The 19439-nt window shown below is 39.4% G+C and overlaps 1 protein-coding gene across 1 annotated transcript; it reads left to right on the forward strand.

The window, feature by feature from the left end:
* The first annotated feature begins 1575 nt into the window (after nucleotides 1-1575).
* Nucleotides 1576-3603, forward strand: LOC136218063 (ent-kaurenoic acid oxidase-like). Its single transcript, XM_066004806.1, has 8 exons — nucleotides 1576-2133; nucleotides 2220-2369; nucleotides 2451-2711; nucleotides 2796-2879; nucleotides 2962-3040; nucleotides 3123-3229; nucleotides 3307-3425; nucleotides 3510-3603. Exons 1-8 carry the CDS (start codon nucleotides 1576-1578, stop codon nucleotides 3601-3603), a joined length of 1452 nt encoding a protein of 483 aa, XP_065860878.1.
* The last annotated feature ends 15836 nt before the right edge of the window (nucleotides 3604-19439 follow it).

The following is a 19439-nucleotide window of genomic DNA, read 5'->3' on the forward strand; positions in this document are numbered from 1 at the left end:
CAGATAAACCCTAACACAAGAAGAAGTAAACGAAATGAAAGATTCCTTCTCAAACCCAACAAATGTACATACAATACAAGAACCCAGCAAATGTAAATACAATACAACCGAGAATCGCAAATGTAAAGTCGAGTTATTTACCCTCTTTTTCTTCCTTCCTTCTGAATTCGATTCGTTGTCTGAGCTTCATGTTCTCGCCATGTCCACTCGAAGTTAGAGAGATTCGCCGGATGAAATATACAGATTCGCGCAATGAATCGCCGGTAAGTTAGAGAGAGAGAGAGATAGCGGGGTGTTAGGTTAGACAGATGGAAGATCGAAATGTTAGAGAACGGAGTGTTAGTGATGAGGGCAAACTTGAAATTTATTTAATGAAATATGTTAGTTTTGGTTAGTTTTTCAAAAGGAGTTAGAAAAGAAAACTAACACCTTAAAAGGTGCTAGTTTTGTAATTCTCCCCTATATAAGACCATGTATTGATGGTTCCAACATATAAACGGAAGCTTGTGAGAGCAAAGTTTATTTGCTGGAGGGAGAGCAAGTTATTGAGAGTTGGAGTGATTTGAGGGTAGTCTGATTATTTTTGGATTGAGACAAAATAGTGAGATAATTATTTTGGGTATTTTCGAGAAACACCTGAGTGTTACTATTTTGGTTTTTATCTCATTGTAACTCTAGAACGTTTCTAGAGAACACCCTATTTGTACCCTTGCTATTTTATAGTGGAAGAATTTACTCTCGAGTTTGTTCTTGGACGTAGTCTGTAAGGGCTAACCACATTAAAATTATCGGTGTCATAGTTATTAATTATTTTGCTCGTCAATATTTTTCTATGTAATAATTTTGTGCGTTATTCCCAACACATTAGTCATTGATGATGTTGAATTCTCTGCTTAGTTAATGAAGCATTATTTCTTTAAAAAAAACAATACATACTAAGGCTGCAAAACATTTTTAGTATACACAAGTTGATTATATGCATAATTCAAGTATCGTTTTTCATTCTGATGCTTCTAATTAGAAGACAAAAAGTAGGGTTCACAATATTCTCTACTCCATCTCGAGAATATTCTGTCCATCTCCTATTTTGTCATAATTTAGTTGTGTCAATCTCATTTTCTAATCGTTCATATATATAAAAAATTGAAAGTTCCAATGAACTTAATACGCAATGGAATTAAAGAAAAGAAAAACAGCATATCCTTGAAGAACAAAACAATTCGAGCTTATAAATAATTTAATGAAATAATTAAAGAGAAAACAAAACCTAAGTAAGATACTTTGGCCTTAAAAACAATATATATATTCAGCCTCTTTCAATTAAATTTTTGTTCGTATTAATATATCAATATTAATGTTGGAACTTGAAATTTTTAGTTTAAGCCTTAGTTGAAATTGGATTGAATTATCTATATTTAATATATTTTTATACACCCTGTTTTGTCTGTGCTGAAGGAATCTTTTGTCTTTTCTAATGCAAATTGCTATATCTATTAATTAATTAATCAGAATTAGGGGTTAAATAGCCGATTAATTAAGTCAATATCTGAAGAGGAAATAAATCAATCAATCTAGATGGAGATGATGATATGGTATTCTTGTATATTGGGAGGATTGCCAATACTGGGTTTGGTGTTATGGTGGTGGAACGAGTTTTGGTATGTTGGACTCAATTCCTGTGACAAAAATGGTGCAAAGTTACCACCTGGCCACATGGGCTTTCCTTATCTCGGAGAGATGCTTTCCTTTCTTTACTACTTCAAACTTGTTCGTCGTCCCGACGATTTCATCAATTCTAAGAGACTCAAGTATGGAGATGGAGTAGGATTATACAGAAGTTACCTATTTGGATCTCCATCACTGATTGCTTGTTCCCCGGCGGTAATTAAATTTATACTGCAAACACCTGAATCCTTCGTTTTACAATGGCCCAACATAGATCTACTGGGCAGCGAGTCACTAGTAGCAGTTCATGGAAAGTCACACACCAGACTCAGAAACTTTGTTTCTGATTCTATCAATCGTCCTGATGCTCTTACAAGAATTGCTCTTCATGTTCAGCCTCGCCTGCTTGCTACGCTTCATTCTTGGGCACAATCTCCCAATTTCAATGCACGAATTCAAATCAAAAGGGTCAGTCAGTATGCTTTATTATATTTTGATTATAACCTAAACTAAACTGATTAATCATATCATATGGATGAATATTAAATTTACAGTTGACCTTGGAGAACATTGGGAAATTTTTCGCCAGTTTAGAACCAGGAGCGTTAATAGATGAGATGGATAAGTTGTTCGACGGGATAATAAAGGGCATGAGAGCTCAACCATCCAAATTTCCTGGAAGTGCTTGTTACTATGCTACTCAGGTCAGGTCATTATTATTTTGTATCTTCTCATATATAGTTAATTTAGTTCATTGACATTGAATCAATATGGTGATTTAACAGTGTAGAAGAAAGGTTGAAGTGATATTCATGAGGGAGATAGAGAAAAGGAAAACCAGGATAAGGAATGGAGAAAAGGTTGAAAATGATGTAATGAATGGACTAATGCAAATTAGAGATGAACAAGGCAATGGATTAAGTGAGAAGGAAGTGCTACATAACATTATAAACTTTATAATTGCTGGCTATGAATCTACTGCCCTTGCCTCAACCTGGGCTATCTATTATCTTGCCAAGTATCCTAACGTTCTCAAAAAACTAAGGGTAACATTTTCAATAATCCTATCTTAATTCTATTTTAATTACCTTAGCTTGTGACACTTATCTCTACTCTAATTCTGACTATAGGAGGAGAATATGGCTCTTTTCAAAAATAAGAAAGAGGATTTCATTACTACTGAAGATGTTTCTCAACTCAAGTACACAAACAAGGTTATTTTTAAGCATCATATATTGGTGAAAAGTCTAGAACCCAATTATGTACATGTCTTAATTTGAATTAATATTGTATTAGGTGGTGGAAGAAACAATAAGAATGGCTAATATTGCTCAATTTATGTTCAGATTGGTAACCAAAGATGTGGATTATAAAGGTAATTAATTATAAAGTTTAATCTAACAATTTAATTTGATGAAATCCTAATTAAACCATATGAATGTGATTAATGCATGCAGGGTGTAGAATACCAAAGGGTTGGAAAGTAATTCTGTGGAGTCGATACCTACATACAGATCCTGAAAACTTTGATGATCCTCTTTGCTTTAACCCTGATAGATGGGACGTAAGTTGTTTAATTTGGATTTCGTTGAAAATTAATAAAAATATTCATAAATATTGATGGAGTGGATTAATATACAGAAACCAGCAAAGCCAGGGACATACCAGGTTTTTGGTGGAGGAGTTAGAATTTGTGCTGGAAATATGCTTGCTCGTTTACAAGTTGCACTCTTGCTGCATCACTTATCTGTTGGATACAAGTAATTTATAACCATTTTCAGTTTCTTTCGTTTTATTTTCTTGATCTATAGAGATTGTAGTTAATAATTTAGTCATAATTTCAGGTGGGAGCTAGTCAATCCAGATGCAGATATTACTTATCTCCCACATCCAATACCAGTTGATGGAGTTGAGATCACATTCAGCAAACTTAATTAGGGACCTCTATATATATTATTGAAAAGTCAGCACCGACTTTCTAAGTCCATCAATTTCTAGATAAGTCTATTACAATATCTAGATATCTAGATTTTTATAGTATGAATTTCTCACATCAGAACTCCAAAATTAATTAGGATGTCTGAAGACTGCTTTCCGTCCCCAGCATCTAAAAAATAGTATGAATTTGTGGTTCAATTGTCAACAAATAATGTTGTATGTAGAGTTTGATGACCGACATAATGTAAGTATAAATGAGATGGAGAAAATAAATAGATAAATGAGGGTGAGCCAAGATAGAAATATAAGTTCATCAAATAATTGAGTGCATGCAAGTGTTATAAGATATTTGAAATTTGTATTACTCCATTATGTACAAATTTCAAATTAATTCCAATTAAATAATTTATTATCATTTAAGTCTTCCACTTTTTTCAACAAGTGGTATCACAGAGGGCGATCAAGGGTTGGTACGTGGTTGAGTGCAAGCATATAGTCAAGGACCGATAGTCGAGTACGAGAAGGTGGTCACGGACCAGTTACCGAGTGTTAAGGAGTTCGCGATCCAAGATCGTTGTAGACACCGAGTCGGAGGACCTGTGACGAAAACCTACAATAAACGGCTGAAGCGGTTGATTCCATTAGTTTGAAAAATAAAAATCACGAGAAGGCCCCGGAGGTCGGACATCGGTCAGCGGGTGACGAGCGTCGCCCCTGGCAGGTGAGCATCGTCCCGCGAACGCCAGACACAGCGCTCGACGCGTCAGGCACTCATTCGGCGGACGTTTGACGTACGCCCAACAAATGTTGGGCGTCGTCCAACGATGTTGGGCGTACGCGCCCGACGCCCGTGGGCACGTGGGAGGAAATCTTGGGAGCTTCTCTTTCTAAAAAAAATGTAGAGAGAGAAAGTAAATTTTTTGGGGAAAAAACATTTTTTTTCCTAAAAATTGAAAATTTCCAAAACTTAAATATTTTACAAAAAAACCAAAAAATCATGACTCGTGGAATCAACCGACCTCGACTGTCAATACCGATCTTGAGGTATTATCTGAGGACTAGACTCGTTTAATTTATTTATTTCGTTTATTTATTTTATTTATAGTTTTGTTCATTTATTTATTTTATCACATTTATTTATTTTTTCCGCTTTCATTTAATTTCTGTCTCGTATTAAATAAACGTTTTGGTTTTAAATAAAAACCTCGTTTTAAAGTCACAATACGAACCGTGATCCGATTTAATGGTAGTTCGGGACTAAAACGTTCTAAATATAGAATTTAAAAGTGTTTTTCCTAATTAACGTTTTGATGTAAAACATCGTTTTGGGAGGCTCCGCTATAGACTATGACCCGATTTGGGTAGTTCGGGGACCAAAATGATAGAATAGAATAGATCTAAAGCTTTTCAATAAATCTGAAAACTGTGGGACTGTTTCTGTAATTGTCCGTTTTCTGTTACTAAAAGCAGTTTAGCGACGGATTTTCCGTCGGTAAATCTGCTGAACTTTTAAAATGTCTTTTTAGGCTTTTTCTCATCCCTTTTGGCCTTTATTCTTGTATATATGTATATATGATTATGCAATATGTTTATTAAAATTATTTTAGGGTTATATAACTAATAATTATATATTATACACTTATCTATTTTATATTCAAACATTATTTATACCCATTTGGCTTTGTAAAATTATATGTATACTTATATAGTTTTTTTTTGTTTATTTAAGCTTTATTGACTATTATTTTGAGAAATTATTTGTTTGGACATTTGGGATAATTAATTGATGAGTACTTTTGGATTTAGTAGATATTATATTTAGATGTACCTTTTGGTGAGTTATTTTGAGTATACTTATTATGTAAAAACTATTTTGGCACAAATGTTACTTTTCCATTTATAAGCCTTGTTCATTATTTTTATCTATTTTTAATTAGAATAAAAAGTATATTATACTTACTATTATTTTTTTTATTATTAGTACATATCAATAACTATAGTGTATATTATGTTTTTAACTTATTTTCAATCTATAGGTATAATTACCATTTTTACCAAAACATATATATATGTATATATTCATTCTTTTCTTTTTAGCTTTTTATGCACATATTTCAAATATGCTTGTTTGGGTGAGTCTTTGGATCTAAATGGTTTATCATTGTAATTATGTTCAAGTAAGGATTAATTGAGTGGAAAAAAGGGGAAAGTAAACCAAAAAAAAGATTTCAATTTGATTATGTAGATTAAAGGTATTTGGAGACTTTAAAAAATGTAAATAAGAGTTTTTAATTCCTGTTTGGTTCTAAACGGTTTTCCAAATGTCATGTTTTGAAACCTTAATTCGTTCCAACGACGGATTAAGCGAACCTTGTAATTAAAACCGCCTTTTTGTAAATAATAGAGTTGGGAATCGTTTTTGGTTTAAACGGTTTTTGTACAAAAATAAATGGACTTGTATGCTTAACCACGTTTTTGGGTTAAAACTTCTGATTTCGCGTTTTCAAACACTCGAGTCGTTCCAACGGCGATTCGAGTGAAAAGGATGTAAATTAACGGGGTTTTGAAACGTATCTAAATCATTCCAACGGCGATTAAGGTACGAACCATGTAAATAAACCTTCTTTCGGGGAGTGAGATTAATTTAGATTTAATGTATAGCTTAAGGCATAATTCACGTTGTAAATAAATCAATTCTTCCTTCTATCTCCCTCTTTCTTCTACATATTCTAATTCATGTAAATGGGTGATTCTTTACTAAGATGACTTTCCATAATATATGCTTAAAATGGTTTTCAAAACGAGAAAGAAAAGGTTTCAAATGAATTTTAAACTTAAAGAAATATGTGATTAGTCCGTTAGCGCCTAACATGCTAAGTAGGAGGTCGGTGGTTCAGAACCGGGCGATATCGGGGTGCCTAGTAGCCTTTCTCCGGAAAGGAGCTAGCCTTCTCGGCTCGTACCCAAATTTCCCGAACCCTCACCGGTCTCCCGCAAGGGATCAGTGTTCATTTCCCATTCGTGGGTGGCGACTCTTCCATACTCCGAGCTCCGGCCCTGCCGAGCAGCTTGATTCCGCGATTGGTTGCTTTCGGCGCCAATCACAGCATCTGTCGTCAATGGTGTCCACCCCCCGGGTCTTCCGGGCGAGGCCGCGGCACCTACAAGTGGCGACTCTTTTGGGGAACCGAGAAATTTGATTCCGGAAGGCGTCTATTGAGAGTCCATTCGTCGCTCGAAAGAGGCTAGCATAAGTTCCCCCTTACAGTAAGGCACCGAAGGGTCCCCATCCATTCGTTAGGGGCGAATTCGTGCGGTCCTGTGAGGTCCCGCGATCAGCCGTGTCAGCATATAGTAGCCTTAGATGTTTCCATAGGATTACCCGTTACTATTTTTGGTGTGATAAATGAATCAATTCGTGTTTTCAAATTGCCATGATACGTGTCTAATCCTAAAATACGTAAAGAAAATGAAACGATACGTTAATATATACTCTTAAACCGATATATAAACTACCCCAAAACATCGAAACGATTTGAACTAAAGACGACTTAATCACGTCGTATGAATGTGCGACCCGCCTGGTCCCTTTCTGTGTCCCGAAGAAGGCACATGTTCAGGGAATACATTGTGATGTAAGCACGTATTAGTACAAGTCGGTTTGGTATTAAGGATAGTTATATCTCGATTCAAAAGACTATATTAACGATAGCCGTTATTCACATTCTTTAAATACGTTGGGATAAAGCGAGATTATGACAAAACGAAAACAAAGAACATTTCTATTTTGAACGACCCCATTGTAACATATAGAGTTTCATGAACGTGGCCCATCCCTTCCGAATAAAAAACGAGCTCTTACGTTAAACATTGCGTTGTTCTAAAGAGAAATGGACGTGTCCGCAAAAGTGACTAAATAAATAAAAGAAAATAAAAACGACCAAAATCATTCCGCATCTACGATATATGTCAATCCCGAGAGTAGTTAAAGAAAATGAACCAATGTCGTTAAATACGTGCCTCGAACTGGTATATACACCGCTCAAAATCATAAAGCCAAAATAAGTTAAACCACGTAATTGCACCATATGGACGAGACTGTAGGTTTGACTAATGACTCGATCATTTTGACCGTTACCAAAACTACAAGAAATATGGCCCGATTTGCGTGTTTGCTTACTCTGTGTATAAATGAAGAGAACGGTCATAGCGCTACTTCGAATAAGCATGCGATTAAACGAAACGTTGATTTTCTATAACCACGATGAGATGATATATCCCGTAAATCAGAAGAAATAAGGAGTTGTTGCTAGCCGAAAGATTATCGTACACTCGAATAAGATTCACCGTCTTTTCACGTAGCCAAAATAAGCAAGCGGATTTTGACGCTAGAAACAAACACATTACGCGATGAGTCTGTTCCCTAAAATAAAATCCAAAAGTGATATTATCACTAAACAAACACGTGGTTACGTCTCTCGATAGATCCAAAAGATCCCGTTGTAATCCAAAAATCGAGATACGAACCCACGCGAATAAATCGGGACGAATCATTGTCAACAAACCGAAAGGATAACTCGTACCACATCTAAATCCGAGATACACTCGAAAGGGAGTCAAAACCCAAACTAATGCGTCTCGTGAAATAACAAAAGACGAGCTATTCGAAAGGGCAATCCAATGTGGTCGATATCTTAGTCATTGAACGTTGATACGTCAGAACGAATTGTATTGTTTGATGAATGATTTATTTTTCCGCAATAATCGACGGCATCACACGTCCTCTGGACCGCAATGTGAGCCCATACCAAAATCCTAGGAAAGAGACTTGGACGAACGAGTGGGTGGAGGAATAAGGATGGAAGAGAGATGATGTGATAATTGTGATTGTTATCTAACGTTTTCTTTCTCTTATTGCGATCTAATTACGCGTTATGTACGATTTTCGCTAACTAGTTTGTTCGTATGGATTTATATCTGGTTGTACATCAGTCGAGTCAGATTTAAGTCATAATGCATCCTATGCTTAACGAATCATTGCAGTCATACCATATAGAGTGTCGTATTGCGTACAACCCTTCTAGGTTTTGTAGACTTATGACGTGTTTATTAGGAATGTGAGAAAGAGTCGACCCCAGCGTCACATGTTCATCAAGAGGCATACTAGTTATGTCGTGACGTATCCCATACGTCTTTGCCTTGTCGTACCTGTGTGTTAGGAAGCATCCTATGCGTCCTTAGCAGGTCTCGTGCGTCTTCACAGTGTCGTTTGTATGCTAGCTAGGAGGCATGTCCATTATGTCGTGACGCATCCTATACGTCTTCGCCTTAGCATACTTTACCTATGGTAGCGTACCTCGTACATTTCTCTCATATCCCAGGCACTAGTCAGAAGGTACAACCCTTATGTCATGGCGTATCCCCTACACCTTTGTTTGGCATACCCCGTATATCGCGACATATCTAATATGTCCTTACCCTGTCAAGAGGCGTACTGTTCTCTCGAGACGTATCCCCTATGCCCTTGCTGCATCGTGTCATCACATGTCCACCTGTCAGGAGTCCTACCCGTCATGTGGTGACATATTCTTTGCGATTTACTTGGTCATACCCTATAGGGCGTGATGCCTTATACGCGTCTTCTATTAATCATTTAGATACTGATCAAGAGGCATACCTTTTATGTCATAACGTATCCCATATACTGTCATGCCTTGTATATTGTGACCCATTCCTTGTGTCTCTACCATGTCATTACACATCGGTCAGAAGGCATACTATGTGTGTTATAACGCATCCTATACATCTTCGCCTCATCACTTACGCCAAACGAGGGGCATGAGTTTTGTGCCCTGTAGGTCGTGGCGTATCATGTGCTTTTTCAGCATGTTATATACGGTAGATGAGAGGCATACCATTTGGGCCGTGACGTATCCCATATGTCCTTGCCTCGTCCCACCTTCCATATCGTGAAGTGTCCCGTGCATCTCCATCACGTCAGCTATACACTAGTCAGGACGTGTACTCGATGCGTCGCCATGCATCGCGTACATCCAGGTATTGTCAAGGTCGTACATCGCGATAGGTCGCATATGCGTCTTCCATATCGGATACACTAGTCTAGAGCTATACCCCGTATGTCAAGACCTAAGTTCTCGCCTTGCTAGGTGCCTAACAGAAGACATACCCCATATATCTCAATGTATCTCGCGCATCTTTACCATGTCTCGCATGCCCGTTAAAAGGTCTACCCCGCATGTTATGATGTGTCTCATATATTAGTCTGGAGGAGCACCTTTAGACCCTGAGGTATTCCCTACGTCTTCGTCGTGTTATACTTTGTGTGGGATACGCCGCACACATCTTTATCGTCCTGTTTATACCATTAGGGGGTATACTCTATGCATCGTGACATATCACATGCGTCTTTGCCACCGTGTTTAAGTCATCCGGAGACATGTCCCATGTGTCACGACGTACTCCGCCTCCCTCTATCATGGTTAGGAATACTGTTCGTTAGATATGCATCCTTGCCGGATCCAAACTACTTGGTGGTCATACCTCGTTTGTCATAACATTCGCATCGTGGGGCAGATTCCATTCACTTTCCGCATGGTCAACTCGAGACATACTATGTGTGTCGCCACGTCACTGAGAACATATCGGTATAAAAAAAGAAACATTGTCATGGCATCGGTTCCCTCGAGACTCGAATTAACCGTTCGTCACATGTCTCATACACGTCCTACTTACGCCTCAAGACATACCATGTATGTCGCTACGCCTTAGCCAACACATCTCAAGATTGTGACCGATACCTTGAACTCAAATAGAACCATAATCTCACGGGTCATCATCACCTCCCTTTCATATCCCAAGACATACCCACGTATGTCGCCGCGCTATACACAAGGCCCATGTGATTCCAAATTACGTTGTTATATTATCTGTGCCTCTCATCTCGTAAATTGTCATCACGACCTTCGTACACTAAGACATGCCACGTATGTCGGCGTGCCGTGCACCTATACTCCAAAGTTATGTTGTTGTACGATCGGTACCTTAGGGTCGAGTCAACTGTTTCACATGAATCTCGCTTACATGTCGTCATTCGCATCTGGGGATGTAGTCCATACATAGCACCTCCGTATTTCAGAGTTGTGGGCAATACCCCGAGCTCCGAAACGAACCCTTAACTCGTGTGTTGTCCACACCTCCCATTTGTACCTTTAGGTGTGCCACGTGGGTCGTCTTGGTGCCCCCCTCGTATTTACATCGTCTCACTGTCCGGACCCCAGGTTCACATTGACCTTCTGACGCACGTTTCATATGAAGTCATCGCGTCATATCCGCACTTTAACTAGCGCCTTATATGTCGCCTCGTCACATCTAATAAATCCCTGTGTCATTGTACTAACCTCTTAGCTAGTAGGTCATCGTCACACCCCATTGGTACCCTCGGTCGTACCTTGTATATCAACACATCATTGTACTAAGGTAACCCGCACATCCTTGACCTTCATGAGACACCCCGTCACATCTTCAAAACGGCCAAACCAATATGAGACATACCAGGTATGTCACCATATATTGTAACGCGTCAGTATTCCAAACATGTGATGCTAGTGTTTCGAGCACGTATCAGCTTCCGGTGCATACCCCGTATGTCACCGCTTGCGCTTTAGTCGCACATCGAGCCTCGTCAAAACATACCCCGCGTGTCACCTTGTCGTAGGCAATATTTGTAGTCCTCGAATATGTCATTAGGCTATCAAGTTCCAGACCAACCTTTGACGCGCGTTCCGTACGTCAACCCTCGCGCATTGCTTACATATCAAAACCCGAGTCATTTATACCATCCAGTCGGGGTTAAGCTTTTGGTACATACCCCATACGTTGTTGGGTATGTCCTATTCGTATGTCAAATGTCGAGTCACTCGTGTCATCGAGTTCAAGTCGAACCTGGGGCAAGTATCATATATGTCATCGCGTGCATCTCGCTTACATCTCCAATGTCAAGTCATTCGTATCGTCAAGTTCGAGTTGAACCTTTGGCGCGTACCTCTTATATAGAGTGATTCATGTTGTCGAGTCCAAGTCATACCATTAGGCATGTACCCTATAGGCCGTCTTGGGCATCCCGCTCACACCTTGACACACCGATTTGTTCGTATCCTGAAATTCTCATCAAACCTTCGACACGTGCCTAGTAGATCATTGCTTATGCCTGGAGTGCATCTCAAACATACATTTTTTATATTGTCGAATCTTCGGCACGCTCCTCGTATATCATCATCCTCATCCTCCTTACACCCCAAACTTCGAATTGTCTATATTCACGAGTCCGAGACGTATACCCCATATATTGCTATTTGAGTCTCACTTGTATCAACAGTATCGAGTCGTTTGTACCACGTTTAAGTCCAACATTTGGCACTTACCTTGAATGTTTGTCCTTATGTCTTTGTTGTATATCAAGCATTGAGTTGGTTCACGGTGATGAGTTCCAAGTCAAACCATCGGTGTCTACCGTGTGTGTCATCACTGGCATCTCAAATATCGGTGATAGACCAAATACGTCATAAATGTCCGCAAATACATCGAGGTATTTATGTCTCTAGCTTGAGTTAATCCTTAAACTACACCCTGCGTGTCAGTATCGTGTCTGGCTGACACCTCCAATGTTGTTAGGAGGTACCTCTTGAGTCATCTCTGTGCTTCATTTATGTCCAAAGTTGGTCAGATAATACGTGTGTCGTATGTGTATCCTATTCGTGTCTCGTGCCCAGCATGTCGGATTTCCCCCGCGACGGTCGAAATCCCAAAATTAAGCCATCACATTGTTCGTAAGTTGTGTATAAGTCAACCATGGGGGCACATCGAGTGTGACTCCCATCATGCCTTTTGTCTACCTCTAAGGCATACCATGTACGTCATCGTATTTCCTAAATGCACCGTGTTTCAAACCACTCTGTCGTGATACTAGTGAGCCAAGTAGGAGTTAATAATTGGCACATACCTCGTATGTTAACATACGCATCCTATTCGGACCTCGAGTATTGGGTATTCCGTGTTCATTATCCCGTCAAATAATACCCATCATTGTAATAGTTGGTTTCCACTTTCTGCATATCACACCAAGGTTCCATTGGTACGTCTACGTATTTGTATCTTGGGTTTAAACTAACCATTGACCCACACCCCATGTGTGGTGGTCACATCCCGCTTGCTTCTAGTTTAGGACACACCCTCTATGTTAGCTTGTTTCAGGAAGCTTGTGTTTCCCAGAAATGTGGTTCCCTGCTATCGGTGTCGACACCAAGTAAACTATGGACACATGCCCCGCACGTCTTCATCATAGTTTGTTTAAGTCTCAGATGTACCATGAGCGTCACATCAGCCCGTGTAACGCCCCGTATCTTCGAAGTACGTCATTACAACCGATGATGACAACCCCTCACATACATTTCATGTATAGTCGCGTATGTTGTTTTTTTAGATCGTGAGTCATGTGAAGGTACCAAGTATGTCACTTCCCCCACTCATGTCGCTACCCCTCGAATGTATCTACACGTCATGGATATCATCGAGGTACACTCTCATCTACCTAGCGTCCTAGGGAATTTTACTTATCATGAGGGTCGTCTCAATCTCACAAGCGTCAGTCGCGCCGAGCATCATTCCATATTGTACATCTTGTAAAACAATGCATAGTAGACTCATAGGCTTCATACTAATATGTGCATAACAGTTGAGACAGTTTATGGCATCCACGCTTCCAAATAGGTAAGTTAATGCAGATGGTCAAAGTACTAATGACGGCTCGGGTAGAAAGGTTTAGCTCTATTCTGAGTCATCTAGTAGGACAAAGCAGAACTATAATTGCGTTATAAGAAAAAGCACACACCACAAATCACGCCTAAATCATACATCCATCGATAGGAGGCACGAGTAGATAGCTCTTGCATTCGCATCACACATGCATCGCATCATCAAAATTCATAATGCCTAAAAAGCTCCACTCACCGTTCCCTTTCTCTTTCCTTATTAGAAACCCAACTCATGGCCCATTCCAGCAATTCAAACTATGATCTTGAGAGCCGTGTGCAAGGGGCTTTAGCCAAATACATCTTTTTTGATGAGTTCAAACGTGCTCTTAATGATCCGGAGGCTTCTAAGAATGATGGGGTCGAAGGTTCCCAGGAGATGATAGGAGATTTCAATCTCAGAGCAGAAATCGAGCGAGTTCTTCCCGATATCCTTGCTTCAGATGAATTCAAGATAGAGCTGAAAAGGTTAGTCTGGGAGGTCCTAAGTGAGTCACTGGTTGCGGAGATCCCGAAAGCTGCTTAGAGAAGCCTATGTTCCAGTTCGTGTCACAATCTACCCCACAAACATTCGCTCCACTAAAGGTAGCCTCACACCATATTCCACGAACACAACAAGCTCCACACTATCGGGGACATAAGATTGCCAAGGTTGTTCACCCTCCATCACCCGCTCAGTATAGAGGAGAGGGAAGGGAGTTCTCCACTTTCACTCAACCCTTATTTAAAGTGTTGGAGGGTCTACGAATGCACGACATACTTCATCCCCTACCAGCCACGGGAGGTCCAACCACTGAGTTAGCCAAACGCAGGGGCTACTGCCACTTCCACCGGAGATATGGTCACGAAACATGTACTTGCATGAGGTTGAAGCATGAAATTCAAGATCTCATCGAAGCTGGAAAGATAAGTGATCCTGATCCTTCTCAGCAGATGAAGCCTTCGACTTGTGCCTTAAATGGTGAAGTCTATAATGGATCGGGATGAGCTAAAGAAGGAGTTCTCGAGATTGAGGATACTCATGAAGTGGTAGACCCTGAAGCTTCCTGAAGTAGCATGAGAGAGAGGATTGCACTTGTAGTCTTTATCTTTGTCTTTTATTTTATCTTCTATTCCACAAGATGTTATTAACCTCCTTTTGGATTCAATGAAATTTCGTTTCCGCAATTTTTTTCCCAAACATATGTACTTACATTTGACATTCACTCAACGGAGATATTCCCACTTCTTATCATGTCACAGATGTAAGTCTTGGAAATATACTTATTGCTCAGGATTTAACCACTGAAGAGAGAAAATTAAGAGAGTAAAAAAAAACAAAATAAATCATGAGAAGTGACTCCCTGGCTCCCCGATGATAAGTCAGGCATAAACCCATCAAATGAAGGGTTCTCACCGGCTTGTGCCAAAAAAGTAGACCGAGCGGCGATCAACGAAGTCCAAAAAAAGAAAAGAAAAGAAGGAGCAAGCAACAAGCAACAAGCCCCCAAAACCATGCTAGCACTTAGGCACCGACAAAAATTTCTCCCCCAAAGGGGACACATGTACATGAGTGCACCATTCAGAACAAGACGGGGGGAATTAGTCTATCAACGATAAAGGACCCTGTTCTAGGATCAACGAAAGGATTTAGATCTATGATGACTCAAAGTAAAAAAAAAAATATGATGCTAAAAAGGCCTAGGGGCAAAGTCGAGCCAATCAGAAGTGAAAGAAAATTATTCAAATAAATCAAAAGATGAAGTGATCAGCCAGGGTGGCAAGAGCAGTTGACAGTGCCCGACAAATGGGTAATCAAATGTATGAGAAAAGCTCACTTTAGCAAAGAAAGATCAAATACGTAGTCGAATTAAGACGAAGGCGACAACAAAGTTTAGAACTACGATCAATCTCAAAGGAACCAAGGAATCTTTCTCAGGAAAATTAAAAAAAAAAAAAGAAAATCTCGATAGGTTGAAAATCCGCAAAGGACTGCCTATGCAACAATAAGGGACACCCCAATAAGTGAAAACCCCACGGGGCGCTTATTTGAAAATTCCAGGGGTAAAATGAGAGGGTTAAAATAACTAAAATGTGAAAACCCGAAAAGGCATACTTTGATGATAGTGGTTAATAAACTGAGCAGTAAACAATTCAATGTATGTTTGCCAAGTGTTTTGTTTAAGCTAGACGGTTGCATTTTCAATGAAAATACATGCATCAATAGACACCCCATCTCCACTAAAACCACCCCAACACCCGTAAACCGATCCAAAATCTAAAAAAAAAACCAAAAAAAAGGGAGACTATTCTTCTCTCTCATGCTCCATGAAGTTTGGTTCCTCTGCTCCTCTGTTGTCCTCTCAAGAGTCAAACTTCGACCAAAGCGTCTCTCCTCCATAATTATTCCCAATGGCAGTATCCCTAGCTGAACGCACATGAAATCTCACCTCAAGTTTGCAGGGGCATGCGCCCGCATCAACTTCTAACCCACGCCAAGACGGTAACTTCAATCAGGGGCACGACCATGCAGTCATACCATCATCCATCTCACTCCAGCAGCTTCTCCATTAATGAAGGCATCATGCGCGAACTCATCATCAAATGCTTAGCATAGAAGTAGCCAGTAGATATGAACCCCTGTGATATCCGGTATCACTTACAATAAAAAAAATGAACAAAAATGTTGGATTGAAAACCTCAAAATAGGTGATCCAAGCAAAAGGAGAGAAAGAGAAAATCTGTGAGATATAGAAAAGATGAATTGAAAACCCCTAGGGGCGATTCATGCAAAAGGAGAGATAGAGAATATTGGAGAGATCCTGTTGAGTTGAAAACCCGAAAAGGGCGGCTCAAGAAAAAATTAGGGAAAAAATGAATATATCAATCTCTAGCTAAAGGCGAGAGCCCCTTGACACAAGCTCATCCAAACCAAATCCTCATCCTTACGACCCATGGTTTCAAACTTATCATCGCCCTCATCCTTGCACACCTTGGGGATGGCCTGAAACATCATTTCTCGATCTGAAGCTACCAAAATCCTCAAGCCTATGAAAATGGAATCCATTCGACCATCTCATCCACACATACATCGTTTTCATACACACATGTCCATACATCCGCATAAAGAAAAACGCATAGGCCACACGTATACACATTCAAACACACGCACAGTCACCTGCATACACACACATAGGTGTTTACACGCATCCATAGATTAGGCTACATCCACCCATCTATATGCATCACTACACCTCATCATTAGGACTAACAAATATCCTCACGAGGGGCGTGGTTTGCTCACTCTATGAAGAAAATCCAGGTTACAGGATAGTGCACCGATCTCCAACCTGCAGTCCGTTTCAGCCTGCGATTCATGCCCAAACTGTAGCAACTGTCGGAGGGTGATCACGGATAATAGTAAAAATTTACCAACAACGGCACCAGTCAAAGTATAGATAACAACACATCAGAATCAGATGCAGACAGTCGATCTGGAGACAAGGGGTTGAAAGGTCGATCTAGAGACATGCAAAATGGAGGATCGCTTTAGAGATCTACACCTGCAGTCGATCTAGAGACTGGGGCCGAATGGTCGATTTAGAGACCTAGGAAAGATATATACCTGCGGTCGATTTAGAGACTAGGGTCGCTAGAAAGAGCTATATACCTGCAGTCGATTTAGACTAGGGTCGACAGAAAGAGCTATACACCTGCAGTCGATTTAGACTAGGGTCGCTAGAAAGAGCTATATACCTGTAGTCGATTTAGAGACTAGGGTCGCTAGAAAGAGCTATATACCTGCGGTCGACGTAAAGACTATGGTCGCTAGAAAGAGCTACATACCTGCGGTTTAGCTTTGTAATAGCCTATTTTTCCCCCGGAGACATTAGGGTTTCTCCCTAACTCTATAAATAGGGAGCTAATCTTCATTATTCGGGGGGATTAGCCATTCAATAAATCAGAGAGCCGCTAGGGCTTTCTCTCCTCCACAATGTAGATTTAGCTTTTATTTCAGTTTTATTTTCCTGTTTTCTAGATTAGGTTTATTTTCAGTTTGTTATTTCTTTCAAGAACAATTGATGGGAGAAGCTCTAGATCTTCTATTTTTGTAATCAGAATCGACAAGTGGGTTTTGGATTTCTATCTCTCCCTCTTATCTTTTCCTTTTATATTTAATTGAAGCTTTTTCGATTATTCATATATGCCTATTGCTATGATTGGTTTGTCTATGAACTGATCTCCATCCAATTTGGGATGGGGATGAAATTGGTTGTATGAATATCTATGATTAGGGATCTAGGACCTTTGATTGATCAGTTTATGCATGCCTAATGCCTAGAAATTGCTAGTAACATGATTTATGCTAGAATGAACATTGATAATGATCAACTAGCCTGTTTATGTATATAATGTGCTTAATGCCTATGACCCTGACATTAAATAGGATTATAGATAGATGAGAACCTGACCACGGAATCGTCTATACCGAATTTGTATTAACCTGACTTCGCTAGAGACCACTGGGAATGAGGCTTTGTGGCTGGGCTACGGCTTTAGCCTTAGTTGTCAATAAACCTAATGCTTTGCATGACCTAGGGTATATGCCTAATCAAGCCGTCACCCGAATGCATGTGAATAGGAAGGACAATACTGATCACATTAGTCTTTCACTTAGGACAATTACCTTCAATCATTGGTAAAACATAAATCTGAACTCCCTAAACCCATACATAGGATTTAATCAAAGGATTCCTCAGCCTAGGTTGTGCCATCCATTAATTCACCTTCTACACTGTCAATTGTTCACCTTATTTTGTCATTTCAATTCATTTAATTCAATTAGTTATTTATCAAAAACCCAAATCTTTATCCAACCCTCTAAACAATTAGATCACTCTAGGTAGATTTACTAGTTGTAACAAATAGTCTTTATGGTTCGATCTCGTGCTTAGCACAATATTACTTGTTGCGATAGGATACACTTGTCCTATTAAATGCTAGATATTTTACGAGCATCAGTTGCATGTATGATGTTGTTGTGGGTGGTGCTGCTGAGATAGGTTTGCAATATATCTTCCACTTGGATTGTTATCTAAATGAGTATGTGTATGTATATGAACATAGAACTCATTGATTTAGGAAACTAGACTGATTTGAGTATATATATATTGTTATGTGGGTTTGAACTGAACGATTACATATATGTATGATGTTGTGGGTGATGATGAAATGATTGGTATGAACTGATTGGTTAGATATAACTGTTTAGGAAGCTAGGACTCATAGAGTTTATGTATGAATGATCATTACGCATGTGGCTGATTACGCATACTCTAAAGCTTTGAATGTTCTTTGTGATTAGCAATACTCTTATGCTATGAATGTTCATATGGTCAACCTAAATCTCCATTACTATGTATTATGTCACTTGGCTTGTTATGCTTATGGAAAAGTATTTAACATGGTGATGAAGTTGTATGATTCTAACAACACAAGTTTATGACTAAGCTTGTGGTGACAGTATCATACACTTCATCACCACGCTAACTTCATCATGAACTGTACAATCCAAGTGGCAGGTACATAGTGGTGGCTTTAGGCAGGTACATAGAGATTCTAACAACACAAGTTTATGACTAAGCTTGTTATAGCATGTTAGGCATACTCTTAAAGCTGAAAATGTTATGAATAAGTAAGGAATAGACATGCACGAGTAAGTTGTCTACTTGATATTCTGTTTAGGAAGGTAGCTGATCATGCATACTCTTAAAACTGAAAATGATGAACTTGCCTGATTCCTTTCTATTTTAACATGAGTTATGCTGATGAGATAGGTTTATAATATATCTTCCACTTGGCTTGTTATCTGATTGAAACCATTCAGAATGGTGATGGGTTTTCGATGCTATCAGCATAAGTTATGAACTTGTGGCTAGAGCATCGCAGACTTCATCACCGTGGTCACTTTTCAGCGAGTACAATCCAAGCGGTAAGTATATTGTAAAGGGTTATTTATGTGCATTGCTA

Source organism: Euphorbia lathyris, chromosome 1, assembly GCF_963576675.1.
Source record: "Euphorbia lathyris chromosome 1, ddEupLath1.1, whole genome shotgun sequence".
Classification (NCBI taxonomy): Eukaryota; Viridiplantae; Streptophyta; class Magnoliopsida; order Malpighiales; family Euphorbiaceae; genus Euphorbia; species Euphorbia lathyris.